The 18,786-nt window shown below is 70.0% G+C and overlaps 2 protein-coding genes across 4 annotated transcripts; one reads left to right on the forward strand and one right to left on the reverse strand.

Moving 5' to 3' along the window:
- Positions 1 to 52: 52 nt before the first annotated feature.
- On the reverse strand, positions 53 to 8,747 carry CRLF1 (cytokine receptor like factor 1). 3 transcript variants are annotated; one of them, XM_051841593.2, is made up of 9 exons: positions 8,503 to 8,746; positions 4,106 to 4,387; positions 3,852 to 3,981; positions 3,541 to 3,710; positions 2,446 to 2,603; positions 2,193 to 2,361; positions 693 to 880; positions 527 to 569; positions 53 to 286 (listed from the first exon to the last, which is right to left on the reverse strand). In XM_051841593.2, the coding sequence occupies exons 1-9, from the start codon at positions 8,615 to 8,617 to the stop codon at positions 273 to 275; spliced, it is 1,269 nt and encodes a 422-aa protein (XP_051697553.1). In that variant the 5' UTR covers positions 8,618 to 8,746; the 3' UTR covers positions 53 to 272. The 3 variants fall into 3 exon arrangements, with proteins under 3 accessions (XP_051697553.1, XP_051697552.1, XP_051697554.1); XM_051841592.1 differs by having other exon boundaries at positions 527 to 574; XM_051841594.1 differs by lacking the exons at positions 53 to 286; positions 527 to 569; positions 693 to 880 and adding an exon at positions 887 to 1,209 and having other exon boundaries at positions 8,503 to 8,747.
- A 5,200-nt stretch (positions 8,748 to 13,947) lies between these two features.
- TMEM59L (transmembrane protein 59 like) lies at positions 13,948 to 18,550 on the forward strand. Its single transcript, XM_051841601.2, has 8 exons — positions 13,948 to 14,224; positions 14,663 to 14,807; positions 14,903 to 15,000; positions 15,761 to 15,913; positions 16,222 to 16,324; positions 16,944 to 17,061; positions 17,758 to 17,875; positions 18,016 to 18,550. Exons 1-8 carry the CDS (start codon positions 14,042 to 14,044, stop codon positions 18,142 to 18,144), a joined length of 1,047 nt encoding a protein of 348 aa, XP_051697561.2. The 5' UTR covers positions 13,948 to 14,041; the 3' UTR covers positions 18,145 to 18,550.
- The last annotated feature ends 236 nt before the right edge of the window (positions 18,551 to 18,786 follow it).

Genomic DNA, 18,786 nt, shown 5'->3' on the forward strand with positions numbered 1-18,786 from the left:
TCATCCCCCACCCCCCAGCCCCACGCTGTGCCCCCACAACTCACCCTCACAGTCAGGGCACCCAAACAGCTCATTTATTTAAACAGACTCTCGAAAGGGGCCCTGAGTAGCTTCACCCCCAGCCGCTGCATGGGTTCAGGACCGCCGAAGCCACCCACACACCGGGGTGCACCCAAGGGTGGCCTCGCATGGGCAGGCGTGGCCGCCAGAGCTCCTGCCGAGGGAGGAGGGTGCAGGGGGGCCCCGGGCTGGGTGGCCCCTGCACCTACAGCTTATGTGGCAGGACCTGCAGGCAGAGGGGGGCTGGGTCAGCACTCAGGTCCTGGCCACCGTCAGCGGCGCCTCTCTGGGCCCTCCTCCCCGACCCCCCATCCGGGCCAGGCTCTGGGGCATCCGCGGGGCCACAGGTGCTCACGGGCGATTCGGGATCCCCAGAGATGCCTGCGGAAGCTAACACCTACCACGTGTGGCTCAAAAGGAAAGGCTAAAAAAAAAAAATGCTGGTGGCCCCCGGGCCCCCCCTTACCTCTCGCCGCGCCCCGTCTGCTCGAGGGCAGGACCCCCTCGTCCTGTGCTTGGAAAGAAGGCCGCGGTGTAGGGCTGCGCGCGTGCGCTTCCCCGGCCTGCTGCCCGCCGCTTGCCCCTGCACGCCCCCAGCCCAGCCCCGGGCGCCGCGGGCCCCTCCCTCCTACCTGGTTGCGGGTCTTGTGCGACTTCTGCATCCAGGCTCGCCACTGGTCGTAGAGGCGGAAGCTGAGGTTCGAGCAGTACGCGTGCTTCTTGAGCCAGCCCAGGAACTGCTTGAGCTCGCGCCGCACCGGCCCCGAGCTCGGCTCGCCGCCCCGCGGCTCGCACGCCCCGCCGCCCGGGCCCGGGCGCTCTGATGGGGGTGGGGGTGGGGAGGTGGGGAGCGGTAGTGTCACTGCGCGCCCGGCAGGGGGCGCGCGCGGGCAGGCGTGCGGGAGGGCCCCCCGCGCCGCGGGACCGCGTTCCGGGCGGGCAAGGTCCCTACCTAGCCCGCTTCTCTCCAGGACCCCGCACGACAGCCCAGCTGCGCCCCTTGGGGAGGTGGGACGCAGCGCGGGGGGAAGGGCTCCTCCCTCCAGGGACCCCGCTGCTGTGGCCTGAGCCAGGTGTGCGTGGAAGTGGGGAGGAGGAGAGGAGAGAGGGCAAGGCCAGAGGGGTCACAGACAGGTGGGGGAGGGGGCGCTGAAAAAGAGAGAGGGGGAGAGGTCCTGTGAGAGGGCCAGAGAGGCTGACATTAAGGGACAGGGACAAGGAGGGGACAGCCCAGGAGGCTCCGATGGGAGAGGATGGAGACAGGGTCCCAGCAGGGACAGACCCTGGGGACAAGGACAGAGAGGCCGAGGAAGGCAGGGAGACAACAGGAGACAGTGGCGGAGACCACGTGCAACGGGGTGGATCCCAAGGGGACGACCCCCACGGCCGGCCCGGGAGCAGGCGAGAGGAGCCAGGTGGGAGGCCCTAACTCTCGGTCCAGCCGCTGGCCGCAGCCGGCCCCGAGCAGGCCGGCGGATAAGGACATCGGCCTCACATCATAAATAAAGCTGGGGTCCCGCTGACAGGCCCTGGCACGGCCCCGGAGCCCCCGCCGCCCCCGCAGGCCGCCCCCGCCTCCCCAGCCGCAGCAGCCGCCTGCTGGCTCCCATGCAAGAATCGCAGGTGCTGGGCACGAGCGAGGGCCAAGGCTCAGGCCCCTCCCGGCTGCGCTCCCTCCCGCCCTCCCCAGAACCTGCAGGGGCCCCGGGCTGGGGGCTGGGGAGCTGGGCTGCCCCTCCCTAGCTCTGGGAGCCTCAGTTTCCCTATCATCCTCAGGGCGTTCCCGTGCACGGCCCCTCCCAGAGTCTCTGAGAAAGGGGGGGGGGTCTCCCTTGGGGTGGAAGTCCCAGGTGGGGGATGGGAGGCCTGCGGACCCTTGGGGGGCACTCAGACCGGGTGTCCTGACCCCCGGGTCCAGCTGGGGCCGCCGAGGCCAGACGTTTGCAGCAATTGCGCCTTCAGAGAAACCCCCCCGGGGGAGGATAGTCCCATCGGGCTCAGGAGGGGAAACTGAGTCCCGGCAGCGAGAGCGGGGGAGGGGTCAGCCCGGTGGCCCCCCCCCCCGTGGCAGGTCTAGTAGAGCCGGGGACCCCCGCCCCCAAGGCTACCAGTGCGCGCGGCGCGGCGCTCACCGCTGCGGGGCGTGGAGGCGGCCGTGGGGTGGCTCCACTCGCTCCAGATCCCCGCTCTCTTGGAGCCGTAGATACCGAAGGGGTTGCAGCGGACTTGCACGAAGTACACGGTGCCGGGCTTCAGGCCCGCCAGGCGGCACGAGGTCTGGTTGCTGACGTCATCCACCACCTGGCGGGCGCGGGGCGGGGGTTGGGGGAGGCAGGTCAGGGGCGCGGCGGGGCTGGCGGGGCGGGGCGTGGGCGGGGCGGGCACCTTCCAGTCCACGCTGTCTTCCACGCGGTAGCGGATCTGGTACTTGGCTTGGAAGAGGAAATCTTTGAGCGCCGGCGGCGAGACCCAGCGCACGCTCAGCTGGTCCTCCAGCCCCCCGACGCGGCTCACGTGCACGTCGGCCGGCGGATCCGTGGTCACTGCGAGGGGGGGCGGGGGTGTGGGGTCTCCGGGGATGGCGCTGGCTCCCTGACAGCCTGTCTGGGTTCAAGCCCCCCAGCCCCCAGCCCCCAGCTCCCCGGCCGTGGAGCCCAGGGCACGTGGCTTGCGCCGCACCTGCCTCCGTCCCCCTCTCCTCCCTCTGCGCCCGCCCCGGGGTCGTGTGGATTACGAGCGAGGACATGCAGGAAGCGCTCTTATCAACGTTATTATCTGTGACAGGAGAAATAGGACCCTGGCTTCAAAGCGGGTTGTGGAGCCACAGACATCGCCTGGCTAATGCAATTAGGTTCACCGTGCCCAGGAGGCCAGGGGGCCGTCAGGAACCCCCTCCGCTCGCCCCCGCCCCCCACACCTGCAGCCCACCCCCCCTTTCAGCAAGATCCTCAGAATGACGCTGACGGAGCACGGCAGAGGGACGCAGAGTGGGGGGAGCGCGGAGGGCTGGCCTCTCCCCCTGAGGCCGCGCTGCGGGGCTGAAAGGGTTAAGGCCCAGGCCTGCTTTGGGGCTGAGAAACACCCTAATTAGATTAGGCTCAATTCGGCTGCAGATCATCTATTTCCTGCCTCCTGCCTGCACACACACACACACACACACACACACACCCCAGCTCCAGGCCCAGGCTTCCTGGGGCGCCTCCCGACCTGGGCGCCCCCTTGCTGCTCCCCGGGCCCCCACCTCCCCGCACACCTGGGCTGCCGGGGAAGTGGGGGGTGGCCGGGCCAGGTGTTTTCTGCAGAGTGGGGATAGCCTAGCCGCGGGGCTACTGAACGGATGCCCTCGCCAACCAGCAGGGACGCATCTGGGGGATGCAGCCGGGGCTCTGGCTGGGGGGGGGGGCGGGGGCGGGGCAAGCGGGACACGCTCCTCCCCACTCTCCGGAAACAGACAGAACGCAGGGGAGCAGGGAGGCTCACCCACGTCCAGGATGTCCAAGGTGAGCACGTCGGAGCGGGCGGAGCCCAGGCGATTGCTGGCCTCCACCCAGATCTCGTAGGGCGTAAAGAGAGCCAGGTCTTTGGGGATGTGGCAGGAGTGAGGCCCTACCGTGTGGTACTGCTCACACGTGTTGTCCTGGCCGTACCACCTGCGGGGACAGGACACGGGGAGGGGGCTCCCTCTGGGCCTCCGCAGGCCTCACCCCGGGGCGGGCGGCAGGGGTTTCGGAGCCGAGCCGGCCGGCCAGCACCGGCCCAGGGGCGCGCAGCCCGCGCGGGCTGGCACCAACCTCAGCTTGTACTTGAGTGAGTAGTTGGTGTGCAGGAAAGTTTCCCCGTGGGCCCCGGGCGTCCAGCGGCAGGTCAGGTCCTTCATGTTCTTGGACCAGCAGCTGATGTTGAAAGGTTTTTCTGGGGGCACTGGGGGAGGAGAGGGGGCGGCAGGAGGAGGCTGGAACCCCGGGTGCCGGTCGCAGGGCCCCAGGCCTGTGCCACGTGTCCCTCCGGGTCCCCCGGGGTGTGTGTGGGAGGGGAGCTCACTTACAGCCAACATAGAGGCAGGAGCCGGCCAGGATGCTGCCGTCGCGAGCGTGGCACACGAGGTTGTCCCCCGACTGCTGCCTGGACCCGTTGAGGTTGGCCAGGGCCAGGGCCAGCGTGGAGGCGTTGAGCACGCGGGTGAGCTCGGGCGGCAGGCGGCGCCCGTTGAGGGTCCAGTAGAGGCCCTCGGCGGTGGCCCCCGGTGGGTCCCCGTGCACGGAGCACGTGGCCTGCAGGGAGGAGCCGATGAGAAGTGTGGGGTCCTGGGGGCTGATCACAGCTGTGTCTGGGGTCAAAGACGAGTTCCCGGTCAGGCAAGGAGAGGGGCTGCCGAGCCGAGACCCCTCCCCGACCAGGCCAGGCCCTCTGAGGACTCGCGCCCCACCCCCACCCCGAGTATGAGCCGTGTGTGATGGTGCCCAGACTACATGGAACCTGAGGCTCTGCCGGACAAAGCCTTCCTTCGAGCACCGTCATAGTCCCAAAACCAGGCTAAGGGAGCGGCGCTGTGGTGCTGCGGGCTAAGTGGCCGCCTATGCATCCCATAGACGGACGCCGGGTGGAGGCCCGGCTGCTCCACTTCCCATCCAGCTCTCTGCTGCGGCCTGGGAAAGCAGCAGTGGATGGGCCAAGTGCTTGGGCCCCTGCACCCGCGTGGGAGACCCGGATGGAGCTCCTGGCCCCCTGCCTTTGGCTTGGCCACTGCAGCCATTTGGGGGGTGAACCAGCGGATGGAAGACCCCTTCCTCTCTCTCTCTGGCCACTCTGCCTTTCAAATAAATAAAAACCAGGCTACGACGTGGCCTGCATTGTCTCCTCAACTTCTGCCCACTTCATGGATGAAAACATTGAGTCTCTGAGGGTCCCCCGGCCTCCACCATCAGAGGAGAGACAGCCAGACGGGTGGGGGAGGCGGCTTTGAGCCTAGACAGTTCTCGGCCTCTGAACTTGCACTCTGCACTGCGGGGAAGGTGGCTATGGAAACAAAGCTCAAGGCTGCCCACTCCCAGGCGAAGGGACTTGGTGGGCCTCAACTCAGTTTTCCCAATCTGCAAAATGGGTACAAGAAAGCTCTCGGATTCTGGGGCCCTCGTGAAGGCCAGGGAGTTCCTCGGCCGGGTTGTGCGGTTGGTGTTTTCTCTGCCGCAGGCCACCGGGGCAGCCCAGGACGTCCATCCTCTGTTGGAGACCGGACTCTAAGAGGAACCCGACTCGCCCCGGGGGAACCAAGGCCCAGAGAAGCAGGGGCAGACCCCCAGCTCAAGCCTCGCTGAGAGCCTCACTTTGCCCATCTGGGAAGTGGGCACCACGGCATCACTCACACGGGTTCTCTGAGCTAGAGGAGGGCCCAGTCCTTCCACCCCAAACGGCGTAAGGAGTCATCCACTCATCTGTTCAGTCAGTCATTCATTCACTCATTTATCATGCTGAGAGCTGGGGACACACCCCCCGTGACCAAGATAGGAAAATCCTGTCCTTGTGGGTCTGGGGCGGAGGGGGGAGACGCATCTAACAATCAACAAGGGAGAGGACAAAGCAGGAGCCAAAGAAGCAGCCCCTTTGCACACTCCCCCAAGCCTGTCCGGGCAGGGACCTGAATAAACAAGACCCAGGAGGAGACGGCATGGGGGGGGGGGGAGTGCAAATATCCTGGGGCCGGAGTGTGCGGGGAGAAGCAGTCTGAAAGGCCCTGGGGCAGCAGCCCCCCCCCCAGCTGGACGGAGGGAGGGTCACGGTTAGATTTGCTTTGCAAAAGGACCCCCCCCCCCCCCGCAGAGATGTCGGCCAAGGACAGGGCGATCCAAGCTCCCCTGGGCGGCCCCCGGAGTGCCAGCCCCAGATGGGCGAGGTGGGGTGGACACGGTTTTCGGGGCCGGCCCTGACGGATTGTTCCCGGGGCCAACTTGGCCGGAGGGCCCTGTCTTATTGGAGCCTGGGATCGAAGTTGCATTTGGGGCTTGGCCCAGGGCTCGCTGGAGGTCCCAGCATCCGTGCGAAGGAGCCGGCGGAGCGGGCCAGAGCCGAGGAGGCGGGGGCGGCCGGGGGCGGGGGCGGGGGCCAGGGGGCCGCCCCGGAGGTCCCAGGCAGCCAGCCGCCCGCTAATTCGGAATTCCTTCGGCATGAACTGGGGCGTGCCGTGCCAGCATCTCTACCCTGGCCCACCCACCGCTTCCTGCCTGTCCCCCCCAACCCCCCCGCCCGCCTGCCGGCCTGCCCCGCACCAGCAGGGTGGGAGGCACAGCCAGGCCGCCCGGGGACCCCAGGCCCCCCCCCCCGTCCCAGGGGCGGTCACGCCTGTCCTGCCGCCCCCCCGCCAGTCGCAGGCCTGGCAGGAACTCTCTGGGGGGTCCGGGCTGGGGGGCACTGCCCCTCTGCCACACCCGCCCCGCGGCCCCGGTTGGCATGGCCCGCTTTGCCGACAGCTGCAGCTGCCCTCCCGGGCCTGGGTGGGGGCTGAGGGGAGAAGGCAGGGCCAGGCGGGCCTGGACAGGCCAGTACCCACCCCCTCAGCTGCAGGAGAGGTCAGAGGAGCCCTGGGAGGCGGCCCTGGGTGGGAGGAGTACATGTTACCTGCACGCAATGAGACCCCCAGGACCAGAGGGCCCAGGCCGGTGCAGAACCCAGGAGCTACCAGGGTTACAACCCCTCCCAGTTCGGGGGGCCCGGGTGGCGGCTCAGACCCCCACAAAAAAAGGGGGGCAAGGCACCGGACCCAGACCCTCTGGGCTGTCGGTGAAGAGGCAGCCGGAAGCAGTCAGTGAGGTTAGGGCTGGGGCTCAGCCGGGGCTTGGGGGAGGAGTCCCGGAGGGCTCCCCAAAGCGGATCCCCCCACCCCGGGGTTCACCCCTGCCTCCCCTCCTTTCCCACAGAGCTCAGGCCTTTAAAAATTTATTTCTTTCCCTCCTTCTCAATCTGGAGCCACTGCCTTTATTAAAAAGGCAGTGCCATGTGTTTTAAAAGGGAAAAGTGTGAGACTCTCTGTGGGCCGGGGCGGGAGGGCGGCCTCCAGCCCGCGGTCCCCACGGGGGGTCCCGATGGCCTGGCCCCGCGGGGACCTGCAGACCCTTTTACAACCCACTGGCCTGCTCTCAGGTGCTAAGACATAAGTGGAAACATATTGCCGAGGTGTGAGAATCTTTTATTTAATTTCTCTCTCCTTAAAGGAAAAAACACACACTCCACAGCCGGCTTCCCACTGCGGCCGGCCGTCCTCACCCCGTAAGAGACAAAGGTGGCAGCTGAGGGTGGCCCCCGGCGAGGTGGCGGCGGACCCCCGGACAGCCCCGGGGCGCAGGGCAAGCTGCGCTTTGGGCGCGCGCCCCCGGGGCTGGGGGCCGGCCCGTGACCTTTCTGGAGGCACTCACTGTCTGGCTGCGTGCGTGCCCCTGGGTCGCCTCCCTGGCGGAATGGGCGTGTGACCGCGGCTGGAATGTGTGTGCGCGCCCGCCATGGTGTGCGAACGTTCATCTGGGCCGCAGTGTGCGCGCGTCTGGGGGCGAGGGTGACGGGCCACACGCCAGTGTGCGCCTTTGTGTGTCTCTGGGTGTGTCCCGGGGCGCCTCTGGATGGGAGACCGCGTCCCGGCCCAGAGGGCTCCAGGCCGGGAGTTTCCCTACAGAGCGGAGAGGTTTCCCCCGGGAGCCTCCCCCCTACCCCGAACCGCCTGGGCCCGCCGTGCCCCCCGGGACGCCACGGGCTCCCGCTCGCTCTCGCTCCCTCGCTCACAAAGATTCCTCTCGCTGCAGCCTTTCAGATCGGCGCGGCCCGACCGAAGACGGTTCCGGGAGCCGCCGATGGCCGGGACTCCGCGGAGCCCCGTGCGCGGGGTCCCGCAGGGGGAGGGCGGCGGCAGCGGCGGCGGCGGCGGCGCCGGCCCGCGGAGAGACTCGTCCCCGGGGACCCCGGGCCGCGCGCCAGGCGGCCAGAGCGGCCCCCCTCCCGCCCCGCCCTCCCCGCGGGGCTCATCCCTCCGCCCGGGGTGGGGGGGGGGCCCTACTCGGGGCCCGCACCCTGCGCGCCAAATGCGTGAGCCCCCGCCCGGGCGCCGTGGCCCGCGCGATCCCCGCGGCTCCGAGTCCGCGGATGCGAACGCGTGCGCCCGCTGCGTCCCGGCGCGCAGAGGGTCCCAGGCCACAGGGCCCCGACCCCCAGGGGGCCTGGCCGGGCGGCCCAGGTGGGAAGGCCGGGAGGGGCGGAAGCCGGACCTCCCGGGCCGGGGGGTGGGGGGCTGCGGCACAGTGCGTCCCACAGGTGAGGGCGCCCCGAGGGCCGCGCCGGGGGCGCCTTCCTTTGTTCCCGGGCCGTCCAGGTGGCGCCTGCGCCCCCTCCCCCCGCGGCTGCCCCCGGGGCGCCCGCACTCGCTTCGGGCGGGAGCCGGGGAGCAGGGCGCAGGGTACTCACGGGCTCCTGATCCGGCTCGCGGCGCCCCGAGGACGCAAAGAAGCAGCAGGGGCAGCGGCGGCGGCGGTGGCCGCCGCGCGGATTGGGCGGCGGGGCCCGGGCGGCCGGCGGGCATGGGGCCGGCGCTGCCTGGGGCGCGCAGCGGGCGGCGGCTCTGGCGGCAACGCGGGGCGCGGGGCGCGGGAGGGCGCGGGCCGGGGCGCCCGCACGTCGCTGGGCGCGGACGCGGAGGCCGGAGCAAGTCTGAGCAGCCGAATTGACAAGGCGCTAATGCGCCGCTGGCCCCGCCCGGCCCCGCCCCCGGCCCGGCCCGGCCCCGGGGGGGCGGCGGGCCCCGCACCGGCCTCCCCACCGCCCGCCCGCCCGCGGGCACCGCGCGCGCCCCGCCCGTCCGGCCTCCGCCCCGCCACGAACTGCGCGCGCCCCGTCCCGCCGCCCGGAGCCCCCTACTCAACCCCTACGGGCCCGGGACCCTCCTCTCCCAACTCCGGCAGCTCCAGGCTCCCCACCACCGCCCCCAGCCTGGGACCCGGCGCCCGCCAACCCGTTCGCTGCCCTTCCTCGCACCCTGTCTCAGCCCGCGCCCCTGCGGTCCCCAACCGCTGTCGGGCTCCTCCCTGTGCCCCCTCAATCCCCCATCTGGGCCCCCACCCTAGCTCTGGCTCCGCCCCCCTACTGGGCGCCCCCTTGAGCCCCGCCCACCCCCCACCTCCAGCTCCTCTTCCTCCCCAGGGACCCGAAAGTTGCTCCCAGCCCCGCAGCCTCGGCGCGCGGGTCCCACCGGGCTCGGCCCTCCCACTTTATCCCGCCTCTCCTCGGTCCTCCTTGCGCAGCGGCGTCCGCTCCGGCTTTGCTGCAGGAAAGCAGAGAGCCCCGGGCCCAGCGGACCCCTCGCGGTCCATGGTTTTGGGGCTGCTTGGGCGGGGGGGGGGGCGCCGCGGAGCCCGGGGAGGGAGCCCCCGCGTGGGGAGATGGGGGGCCTCCGAAGGCGCGGGTCCCGCATCCAGGGTAGGACGGCTTCCCGGGAGGACTCTCTCCGGGGACTCCTTCACGCCCCTCCCCACGGAAAAATCCACTCAGCGGCCCGCGGGTGGGGTGCGCCACGCGGTGAGTAATCGCCCGGCGGCCGCCGCCTGCCAGCTCCAGGTAGAGCCGCCCGCCCGGAGAGACGCACAAGTTTGTCTTCCTTTTTTTTTTTTTTTTGCGCGAAGATCCTTCCCCGTGTTATTATTTTTGGCCACTGCTCGGGTTTCGGGACCCCTCCCGGCCTGGGCGCCCGATGCCTCTCTAGTTGTCCCCACCCGATCCAGGCGCCCACGACATGAAGGGTGGTGGGCTTGGGAGGCCGCCGCGCAGCGGGGACGGACGGCGGTGCCCAAAGCCCCAGAGCCCGGCGACCCCAGCCTCGCGGTTTGGGTCTCGGTCCCGCCCCCGCCCCGCAGCTACCGGGAGGGGAAGGGATGGAACGCCCCTTTCCAGGGTTTCCCTTAGAGACCCAAGCAGCCCCCCGGGGGTCCTCAGGGGTCCCCACCGGGTCTGCAGTGGCTGCCCCTTCACCTACTTAGGTGCACAGCTCAGATTCCAGAAAAAAAAAAAAAAACCAGCAAACTAGAGGGTGAGGCCTGAGGAGGGACTCAGGGTGCCCGTGCCTGGACCCTGGGGGCTGGGAGGGCACTGGGGCTCGCCAGGCCTCTTGTGCCTCAGTTTCCCCCCCTGCACAGGGGGCGGCATCCAGGCAACTGAAAAGGTTTGCAGGGAAACAGGCAAGCAGGGGCCCAAGGGCTCCACCCAGCACAGCAGGGGGCCTCTCCCCATGTGGTGAGGGGCGGCCGCCAGGCGCTGCTCTCGCCCTGCGAATCTGTGCCACAGCCCCACCTGCCAGGTGCCGGTCCTGGGCTGGAATTGGGTGTTCTGGGATGCTCCCCGCCCCTCCCCCCAAAACTGGAGGGGGAGGGGTGGGGGATGTAGAGCTGTCTGCCTGTTCTCCCCCCCCCCAAGGATTTCAGACTCCCGGAGCAAACTCTTGAATTCCCACCCCACCCCCCATCTCGGCTCCACTCCCAGTCTGGGGAGGGGGGCAGGGCTCCCCCGTGCACCCAGGTGCTCAGGCCAGAGACCTGGAAGCGCGCGTGACGACGCTCTCTTTCTGTCTTCCCACGCCTCCAATCCATCAGCAAAGCTTGTTGGCCGTGATTCCAAAACACAGCTCGGCTCCCTTCTCCTGATCCCTTCTCCCCACCTCGTCGGCGTCCGGGCCCCACCGGCTCCCTCCAGGACGCTGCTGGGCCTCCCCGGCCGCCTCCCCGCCGCCCCCTCCCCATAGCCGCCTTGCCTTTGTCCCAGAGAAAGCAGCCAAACAGCTCTGCCACCGTCTCGCCCCCTTCTCTCTCCTCCTCTTCCCCCTCCTCCCTCCCTCCTTCCACCCCCGAGAGCCCCCCCCCCCGTGTCGCCAAGCCGGGGCTCCTGGGCTGGTCCCCAAATCTCCCCCAAGTTCGCGCCTTCTCTTCTATCCAGCGTAACCGCCGCTGGAGGGAGGCCCCGGATGCTGTCCGTTCTCCGCCTGCCGCTCAGCTTTGGCACTGGGCTGGGCTGGCTGCGGGTGACCTGAGCACCCTGAACACCCTGAGGGACCCCATACCGCGGGTGGGGGGCGGGGGGAGAGGCAGGGTCTGCCAGAGGAGAATTCAGCAAACATTTGCCACTTGCACACATGGAGGAGTCTCAGAGCCTGCGCCCATGGCCGCACGCGCCCCCACCCCCACCCCCACCCCCGGCCCCCTGTGATGCCCAGGAACCTCCTGGCTGGTACTGCCTGGGGAGAGCTGGGCACCAACCCCCGTGCCCACTCCCGAACATGACCTCTGCCCTCTGGGTGACCTTGGTCCCTAGTCTTTGACTTAGGGCACCTGGAAGTGACCCCCCCCATCCCCGGAGGTGGGCCCGTCAGTGCCCTTGAAGTCCCCAGCGAGTTAACCCCTTCCTCCCCAGGCCCTCTTTGCACAGGCACCAGCGGTGACAGAATCGCACCAAATATTGACCCAAGTGCTTGAGGGCCTGGCTTGGGCTGGGAATGCAACAAGTGGGGTAGACCGAGGGTGGAGCCCCCCCCGGGGGGGAGGGGCGGGCTGAGAGGTCGGGATTAGGTCGGGCACCAGCCAGGGGCAGTGGGAGCCTTTAGGGTCCCATGGGGGACCAGGAGCCGGGGAGAAGGGAGAGGACAGAGGGCTGCTTGTCTTATTCACCAACCCTGCCAAGGTCAAGGGCCCCTGGTATGGGACTCGCTGCCTGTCTCCTCCCAGGCTGGGGGTCCCAGGAGGCCGGAGGCAGTGAGACTCTGGGCGTTTGGTTTGGGGCCTGTGTGTGCCTCCCACTTTGGGGGGACAGCAGGATGGAGCTGGGGACTGCCGTCCACACTGGGTCCTGGCCGGGGTCCGTGCACCCTGCACCGCAGGCCTGGGTCCTCTGCCCCCTCAAGTCCCAGGAGGCAGCAGCTGCACCCCTGCTGCCTCCCTCCTCCCCGCCTGAACCCAGCCTGGGAGTGGGGGTCAGCAGGGTCGTGCGTAGGGCAGCAAGGGACAAAGGGCACTTGTCCGCTGCCCGCCTCGACCTCGGCCACCGCTTCCCGGAAGCCCGGCCGGCTGCTGATTCACGCCCAGGCCGGGCCGCAGCGTACCCCCCCGCCCCCCAGCCCGCCGCCCCCGGCCGGGCGCCCCGGGGGGTAGGAAGTGGGGGGGGCGAGGGGCGGCGCCGAGTCAACTTTCCCTCTTAAGCCCCGGAGGAATGTCGGCGGATTTCCTGAAACCCGACCCCTGCCGCCCGCCGGCCCGCCCGCCCCTCACCTGGGCCCGCTCCCTCGGGAACCGCAGGAGGGGCGCGGGGGCTCACCTGGGGGGCCTGGGTCAAGTCCTCCTTCCGCTCCCCCCACAGTGGCCTCGAGGAGCGGAAAGGGGGGGCGGGCGGCAATCACGCTCTCTCCCTTCTCCCTTTGGGCCACCTGGGCGTATGGCCCAACCTCTCCAGCCTCAGTTTCCCCTTCTGTCTAAAGGCGGGAGGTGTCCCTCTCTCGCGTTGCGCTTAAAGTGACGCCCACGGGACCGCCTCCCAGGGCAATGTGGCGTCTCTCCCTAAGGAGCCGGGTTCGGCCGCTGAACCTCAGTGGCTTTATCCGCAGATAGGGCGGCCCCCCCCGCACGCATCTTCACAGATTCTCCAGCAATTGTTGGAAAGAGCGTTTTGCTTGGGACCCACGGAAGGACACCGGGGCAGGGCTGCGGGACGGACGTGCGTGAGTTTGCGTCCGCGGCTCCGCGCAGGAGCGCGGGAGCCTGCTTCCCACCTGTGGAATCGCGCAGGGAGGCTGCCCAAGCCGCGGGCAGGCTGCGTGCGCGTGGCTCAGACGCGGGGCGGCCCAGGCTCGACGCTCCGGCAAACGGCGGGCTGGAGGCCCCCCGCCGCTGGGTCGCCGCGGCTCAGCCCGGGAGGGGCGGGGAGGGGCGGGGCGGGGCGGAGGAGGGGCCGCGCCGGGATCCAGATGTTCGGGTCCGCCAGGCACAGCCGCGCCTGATTAAGCCACGTGGGGGCCGACCGGGGCCGCGGAGATGAAAGCGCGGCGGCCGGCCAGGGGGAGGGGGCGCGCCGGGCCGCCGCCCTGGGCCCCCTCCTCCCGGGCCGGACCCTGCGGCGCCCTCCGACCCGCCGACCCCGCGAGCTGCCGCTGGGTCTGCGGAGGGCGGGGCGCGCGGGCGGCGGCGGCGGCGGCGGTGCGGTCTCCGCTGGCACCTGCGCCCGACACGCGGGCGACCAGGGGCTATCCTGGTACTGGAGCAGGGCCCGATAGCCGACGGAGGAGACGCTGTGGGTTGGGGGGGGACCCCCTCGGCCCGAGGTCCGGCTCCTGCCTGGGGCGCGGCAGATAGGGAAACCTCGAGTGTCCTTGAGTTTTCTCCCGAAATGAGACTTTCTGGGCAGCCCCTGACCCCGTGTGCACCTCCGTGCCCCTCCCGCGGAGGCTCGGGGCTCCCAGATCTGGGGGGGGGGCGGAGCCAGAGCCCCTAAGGTCCGTGCCTCCCAGGGAAGGGCTCCCTGGTGCGAGTCAACCCCGCGAAGACGCCCGCCGGGTCCTCAGCCTCCAGCCCCACCAACCACTTCGTGCACCTGACCCTTCCCAGCGCCGCGTGCCCGTCCCATGCGTCCCCGCGTGGCCTCCGCGACACCCCTGGAAACAGACCCCCCCCGCGTCCCATCCTTTTATTTGGTTCCTTTCTGCCCTTAGCGGTGGCCTAGGTGCCCCCCACGCGTGGGGACCAGCGAGGCGCCCCCGGGCCCCCCGGGATCCACCTGCCCCGCCCCCACCGTCGGCGCAACAGCACCGCCCCCCACCCCATCCCACCCCCGCCCGCTCTCCGCATCCCCCGCCCCCCCTTCCCAGGCTGCCTCGCTCAGGTGACGTCACCGCCCCGTCCCCACCGCCGCCGCCGCCGCATCCTCAGCGCCGGCCCCGAAGCCCGAGTCCCGCGCGCCCCCCGCGCACGGCCCGGCTATGGCTGCGGTGGTGCGGATGCCGCCGCCGCTGCCGCCGCTGCTCCTGCTGCTGCTGCTGCTGGCATGGCCGCCTGCCGCCTCGGCGGCGCCCGCACGCGACCCCTTCGCCCCGCAGCTCGGGGACACGCAGAGCTGCCAGCAGCGGTGCCGCGAGCGCGACCCTGGCCCGCGGCCCTCACAGGTGAGGCGCTCGCGACGCCCGCCCCGGAACCCCAGATTCTTCCCATCGGGGAGGGGGCTGGGAGGGGGTCCCTCCGGTGGGGGAGCGGCTGGTGGTCCCGGGGATGGGGAAGGGGCTGGGGAGGGGGAGTTCAGGTGGTGTGGGGGCTGGCGCCTCCCTCCTGGGCGCGAGGTCTGTGGCGCAGGGACCCTCGGGGTCCCAACCCCCACCCCTCTGCTCCAGTTCGGCCCCTGGGCCCGGTCTGGGCTACCAGTCCTCATCCTAGCCCCCCGCCAGAGGCCTGAGCTACCCTCCGCAGGCCTGAGCACCCCTAGGGAGCCCAGGGGGGCTGCGCTGCCCCCCACTGTCCCTGGGAGCTAAGAGCCCCCACCAATCTCCCTGCGTCCTCTCGCCCCTCCCGCTCGCCTGAGCCCCGGATCTGCTCCTCTCCAACCCCAGCCGGGGCCGCCGGCCCCCTCCGAGTCCCCGTATGACAGGGCCGTGCTGATCAGCGCCTGCGAGCGGGGCTGCCGCCTCTTCTCCATCTGCCGCTTCGTGGCCAGGAGCTCCAAGCCCAACGCCACGCAGAGCGAGTGCGAAGCAGGTGAACAGCCAGCGCTCCGGGGCGGCGGCGGGGTGGGGGAGAGGTGGCCAGGGAGGGGCCAGCCGGGTCACTGCCGCCCACCCCGTCCCCTGCAGCCTGCGTGGAAGCCTACGGGAAAGACACGGAGCAGCAGGCCTGCAAAGAGGGCTGCCAGGGCCAGCTGGCCGAGGCCGAGCCGTCGCCGGAGCAGAAGGTGGGCGCCCTGGCACCTGCACTCCCGTCCCGAGTGTCCCAGGCCCTGTGCAGGGTGGAGCCCGCGTCACACGCTTAGCACTGGGCGAGAGGCAGGAGTGGAAGCCACCAGGGCTGCCAGGCGCCTGTGACGGCAGGTGGCCGCTGTCCCCCCCCCGGGGTGGGGGGGCAGCCAGAGGACTTGGGTCCAGGAAGAACAGCTTCCCAAGGCCACGGGGTCCTGGGCATGGGGACAGAAAGCACTGCCCCTAAGTGAGTGTCCCAGTGGCACATCAGGGAAACGGAGGCACGCACAATCCAGCCAGACACTCCTGGGCGGGGGCTCCCCCAGAAAACCCTCCCCCATCTTCCTCCTCCCCAGGGGCACCCTTTCTCATTGGGAGTGGCCTCCTGACACTGATAGAAGCCCTGAGTGTGGTTGGTCCTGGCTGGGCTGGGGAGCCGCCCTGATGTCCGTAGTCTCTGGCTTGGCCGGGGCAGGTTCTTACCCTGTCGCAGGCCCTTGGCAGCTGTGTCTCGTAATTTGGAGGCAGTCCCGTGAGGGAAGAGAGGGGTCCCGTTGTGGGACCCAGAGAGGGTAATGCAATTCCCCGAGGGCACACAGCCCAACACCAGCGCAGCCCTGAAGTGTTTTACGAAGACCTGCTGCTCCCGAACCCCTCAGCCAAGTCCGATCACCCCGAATTCTCCCAGCACCCCTCCTGTTGCTCCGTACCCTACGTGGGTGACACACCTGCGTCCTGGGCCTCCCCCTCCCCCAGAGAAAGGTCCTGGAGGCTCCGAGCGGGGCCCTCTCCCTCCTGGAGCTCTTCTCCACCCTCTGCAATGATTTTGTGAACTCGGCCCAAGGCTTTGTCTCCTCCACGTGGACTTACTACGTGCAGACGGACAACGGGAAGGTGGTGGTGTTCCAGGTGAGCGCTCAGAGGCTGCGTGGGTGGCCAGGGCACTGCCTTGGCTCATGGACTGCAAAGTCTGTGTGGGGCGAGCTTCAGGCGCGGCCGGATCCAGGGGCTCACGCCCATCCCTGCGATTCTGTGGGCGTGGTCTGCGGCAGGAAGCAGGGAGGGCGGGTCCGCCCCTGACATCAGAGACGGGGTCCTCCCACCCTGTTCCCCAGCGGCAGTGGGTGCCAGTGGGCGGGTGTGGGGCACTGTAGCCCGCCATGGCGCTGGTGTGCCCTATCAATGGTCTCCCCTGTGCTGTCCTGCTCCTGGCCCAGACCCAGCCCGTGGTTGAGAGTCTGGGGTTCCAGGGGAGCCATCTGCAGCGAGTGGAGGTGACCTGGCGGGGATCCCACCCCGAGGCCTTGGAGGTGCACGTGGGTAAGGGCTGAGACCGCCACCTCTCCGTTCCTGCACTCCCAGGATCCTGGGGTCCGTCTCCCAGGGTCCCCCTGTCCGTCTCCCAGGGTCCCTCAGTCTGTCTCCCAGGGTCCCTCTGTCTGTCTCCCAGGATCCTGGGGTCCGTCTCCCAGGGTCCCTCTGTCCATCTCCCAGGGTCCCTCTGTCCGTCTCCCAGGGTCCCTCTGTCCATCTCCCAGGGTCCCTCTGTCCATCTCCCAGGATCCCTCTGTCCGTCTCCCAGGATCCCTCTGTCCGTCTCCCAGGGTCCCTCGGTCCTTCCCCTAGAGCTCCTTAGTCTTTTCCCAGAGTTCCACGGTCTCCCTGCCAGGGTCCTGCCCTCCACCTCCTAGGACCCCTCGGTCCATCTCCCAGAGTTCTGTGGTCCACGTCCTAGAGTTCCGGAATCCTTTTCCCAGAGTTCCATGGTCTGCCTGCCAGGGTTGTGCCGTCCATCTCCCAGGGTTCCATGCTGCACCCGCCAGGGTCTGGCGCGCATTCCCAGACTCCATGCCCCCTGCCCCAGGTCCTCCCCGCGGCTACGGTGGCCTTGCTGGGGGCGGGGTGGCTGGGCGGCCGCTGAGGGCCCTCCACCACTCAGACCCGGTAGGCCCCTTGGACAAGGTGAGGAAGGCCAAGATCCGCGTCAAGACCAGCAGCAAAGCCAAGGTGGAGCCGGAAGAGGCGCAGGACAGCGACTTCCTCAGCTGCATGTCCCGGTGGGTGGGGGCGGGGCGGGGGCGGAGCCGGGGCTGGGGGCAGGGCCTAGGACAGAGCAGGGGCCGAGCCACGCATGGGGGCGGGGAGGGATGGGGATGGGGGGGTGGGTCTGGAGGGGCAGAACCTAAGGCGGAGCCAGGGCTGGGGGCAGAGTCTAGGGCGGAGCCACGTCTGGGGGTCGGGTAGGGGCGGAGCCGGGGCTGGGGTGGAGCAGAGGCGGAGCCGGGACTGGGGTGGGGCAGGAGCGGAGCCGGGCGAGGGCCTGGGGGCAGGGCGTAGGGCGGAGCCTCATCTGGGGTGGGGCAGGGGGGGAGCTGGGGGTGGTGCTGGGGCGGAGCCGGGGCTGGGGCCTGGGGGCAGAGCTTAGGGCAGAGCAGTGACGACTGGGGGCAGAGCCTGGGGCGCAGCCGGGGCTGGGTGGGGCGGGGGCGGAGCCGGGGCTGGGGGCGGAGCCTGGGGCGGAGCAGTGACTGGGGGCAGAGCCTAGGGCGGAGCCGGGGCTGGGGCCTGGGGGCAGAGCCTAGGGCGGAGCAGTGACTGGGGGCAGAGCCTGGGGCGGAGCCGGGGCTGGGGTGGAGCAGAGGCGGAGCCGGGACTGGGGTGGGGCTGGGGTGGGGCTAGGGCGGAGCCAGGCTGGGGCGTGGTCTTCCCTGGCCCCGCCACGGCAGCTGAGCGAGGCGGGCTGGGGCCGGCAGGCGCTCGGGGCTGCCTCGCTGGATCCTGGCCTGCTGCCTCTTCCTGTCCGTGCTGGTGATGCTGTGGCTCAGCTGCTCCACCCTGGTGACCGCGCCGGGCCAGCACCTCAAGTTCCAGGTGGGTGAGGGCGGCGTCCCCCAGTCCTGGCCTGGGTCACCCCCTGTTGCCACCTGCTGCGTGACTGGAGGGGCAGGAGGGCAGGGTGGCGGGAGCGGGGGTGCGGCTCAGCGGCCCTCCCCTGCCCGCCCCCCCTGCAGCCCCTGACCCTGGAGCAGCACAAGGGCTTCCTGGTGGAGCCGGACTGGCCCCTGTACCCGCCCCCGTCACACGCCTGTGAGGGCAGCCCCCCGCCCTACAAGCTGCAGCTGGACCTCACCAAGCTGTAGCACCGCTAACTGCCGAGGCCGGCTGCCTGCGCCTGCGAGTCCACGGCCGGCGGGGGACCGCCCTGGGCTTCTCCACCCCCCCAACTTCCGGTCCCGCCCCCCAGAGCCTCCTGTCGGCCCCTTCCCAGCTGGGGGGGCTGCCCGGCCTTGGTTCCTCCCCCACCACGCTGATCGTCATCTTCTGTCCTGTGGCTTCACCCCTAGTCCCGGGTCGCCTTTCTTCTCTCTTCTTCCCCCCCTGGGGGGGGGCTGAGGCCTCAGGAGCCATCCCCTCCCCCATCCTGTCCCGGAGGCCCCAGCTCCCCACGAAGGGGGCAGGGGCGCTCCCAGCGGGGAGGGAGGGCGGCCGGGGGGGGCTGCAGGTGCCGCATGGGGGTGGGGGAAAATAAACCACGGATACAAAAGACCCTCGGCTGAGCCTGACTCTGTCTGTCCTTGGATGAGAGCCCCGGGACCCTGTTTTTTGAAGATTTATGAACAAGGCAGAGTTACAGAGAGAGGGAGAGGGAGAGAAGGAGAGAGAGAGGGAGGTCTTCCATCCGCTGGTTCACTCCCCAGATGGCCGTAACAGCCAGGGCTGGGCCAGGCTGGGCCAGGCTGCGGCCAGGAGCCAGGAGCTCCATCCGGGTCTCCCGCGTGGGT

Source organism: Oryctolagus cuniculus, chromosome 16, assembly GCF_964237555.1.
Source record: "Oryctolagus cuniculus chromosome 16, mOryCun1.1, whole genome shotgun sequence".
Taxonomy (NCBI): domain Eukaryota; kingdom Metazoa; phylum Chordata; class Mammalia; order Lagomorpha; family Leporidae; genus Oryctolagus; species Oryctolagus cuniculus.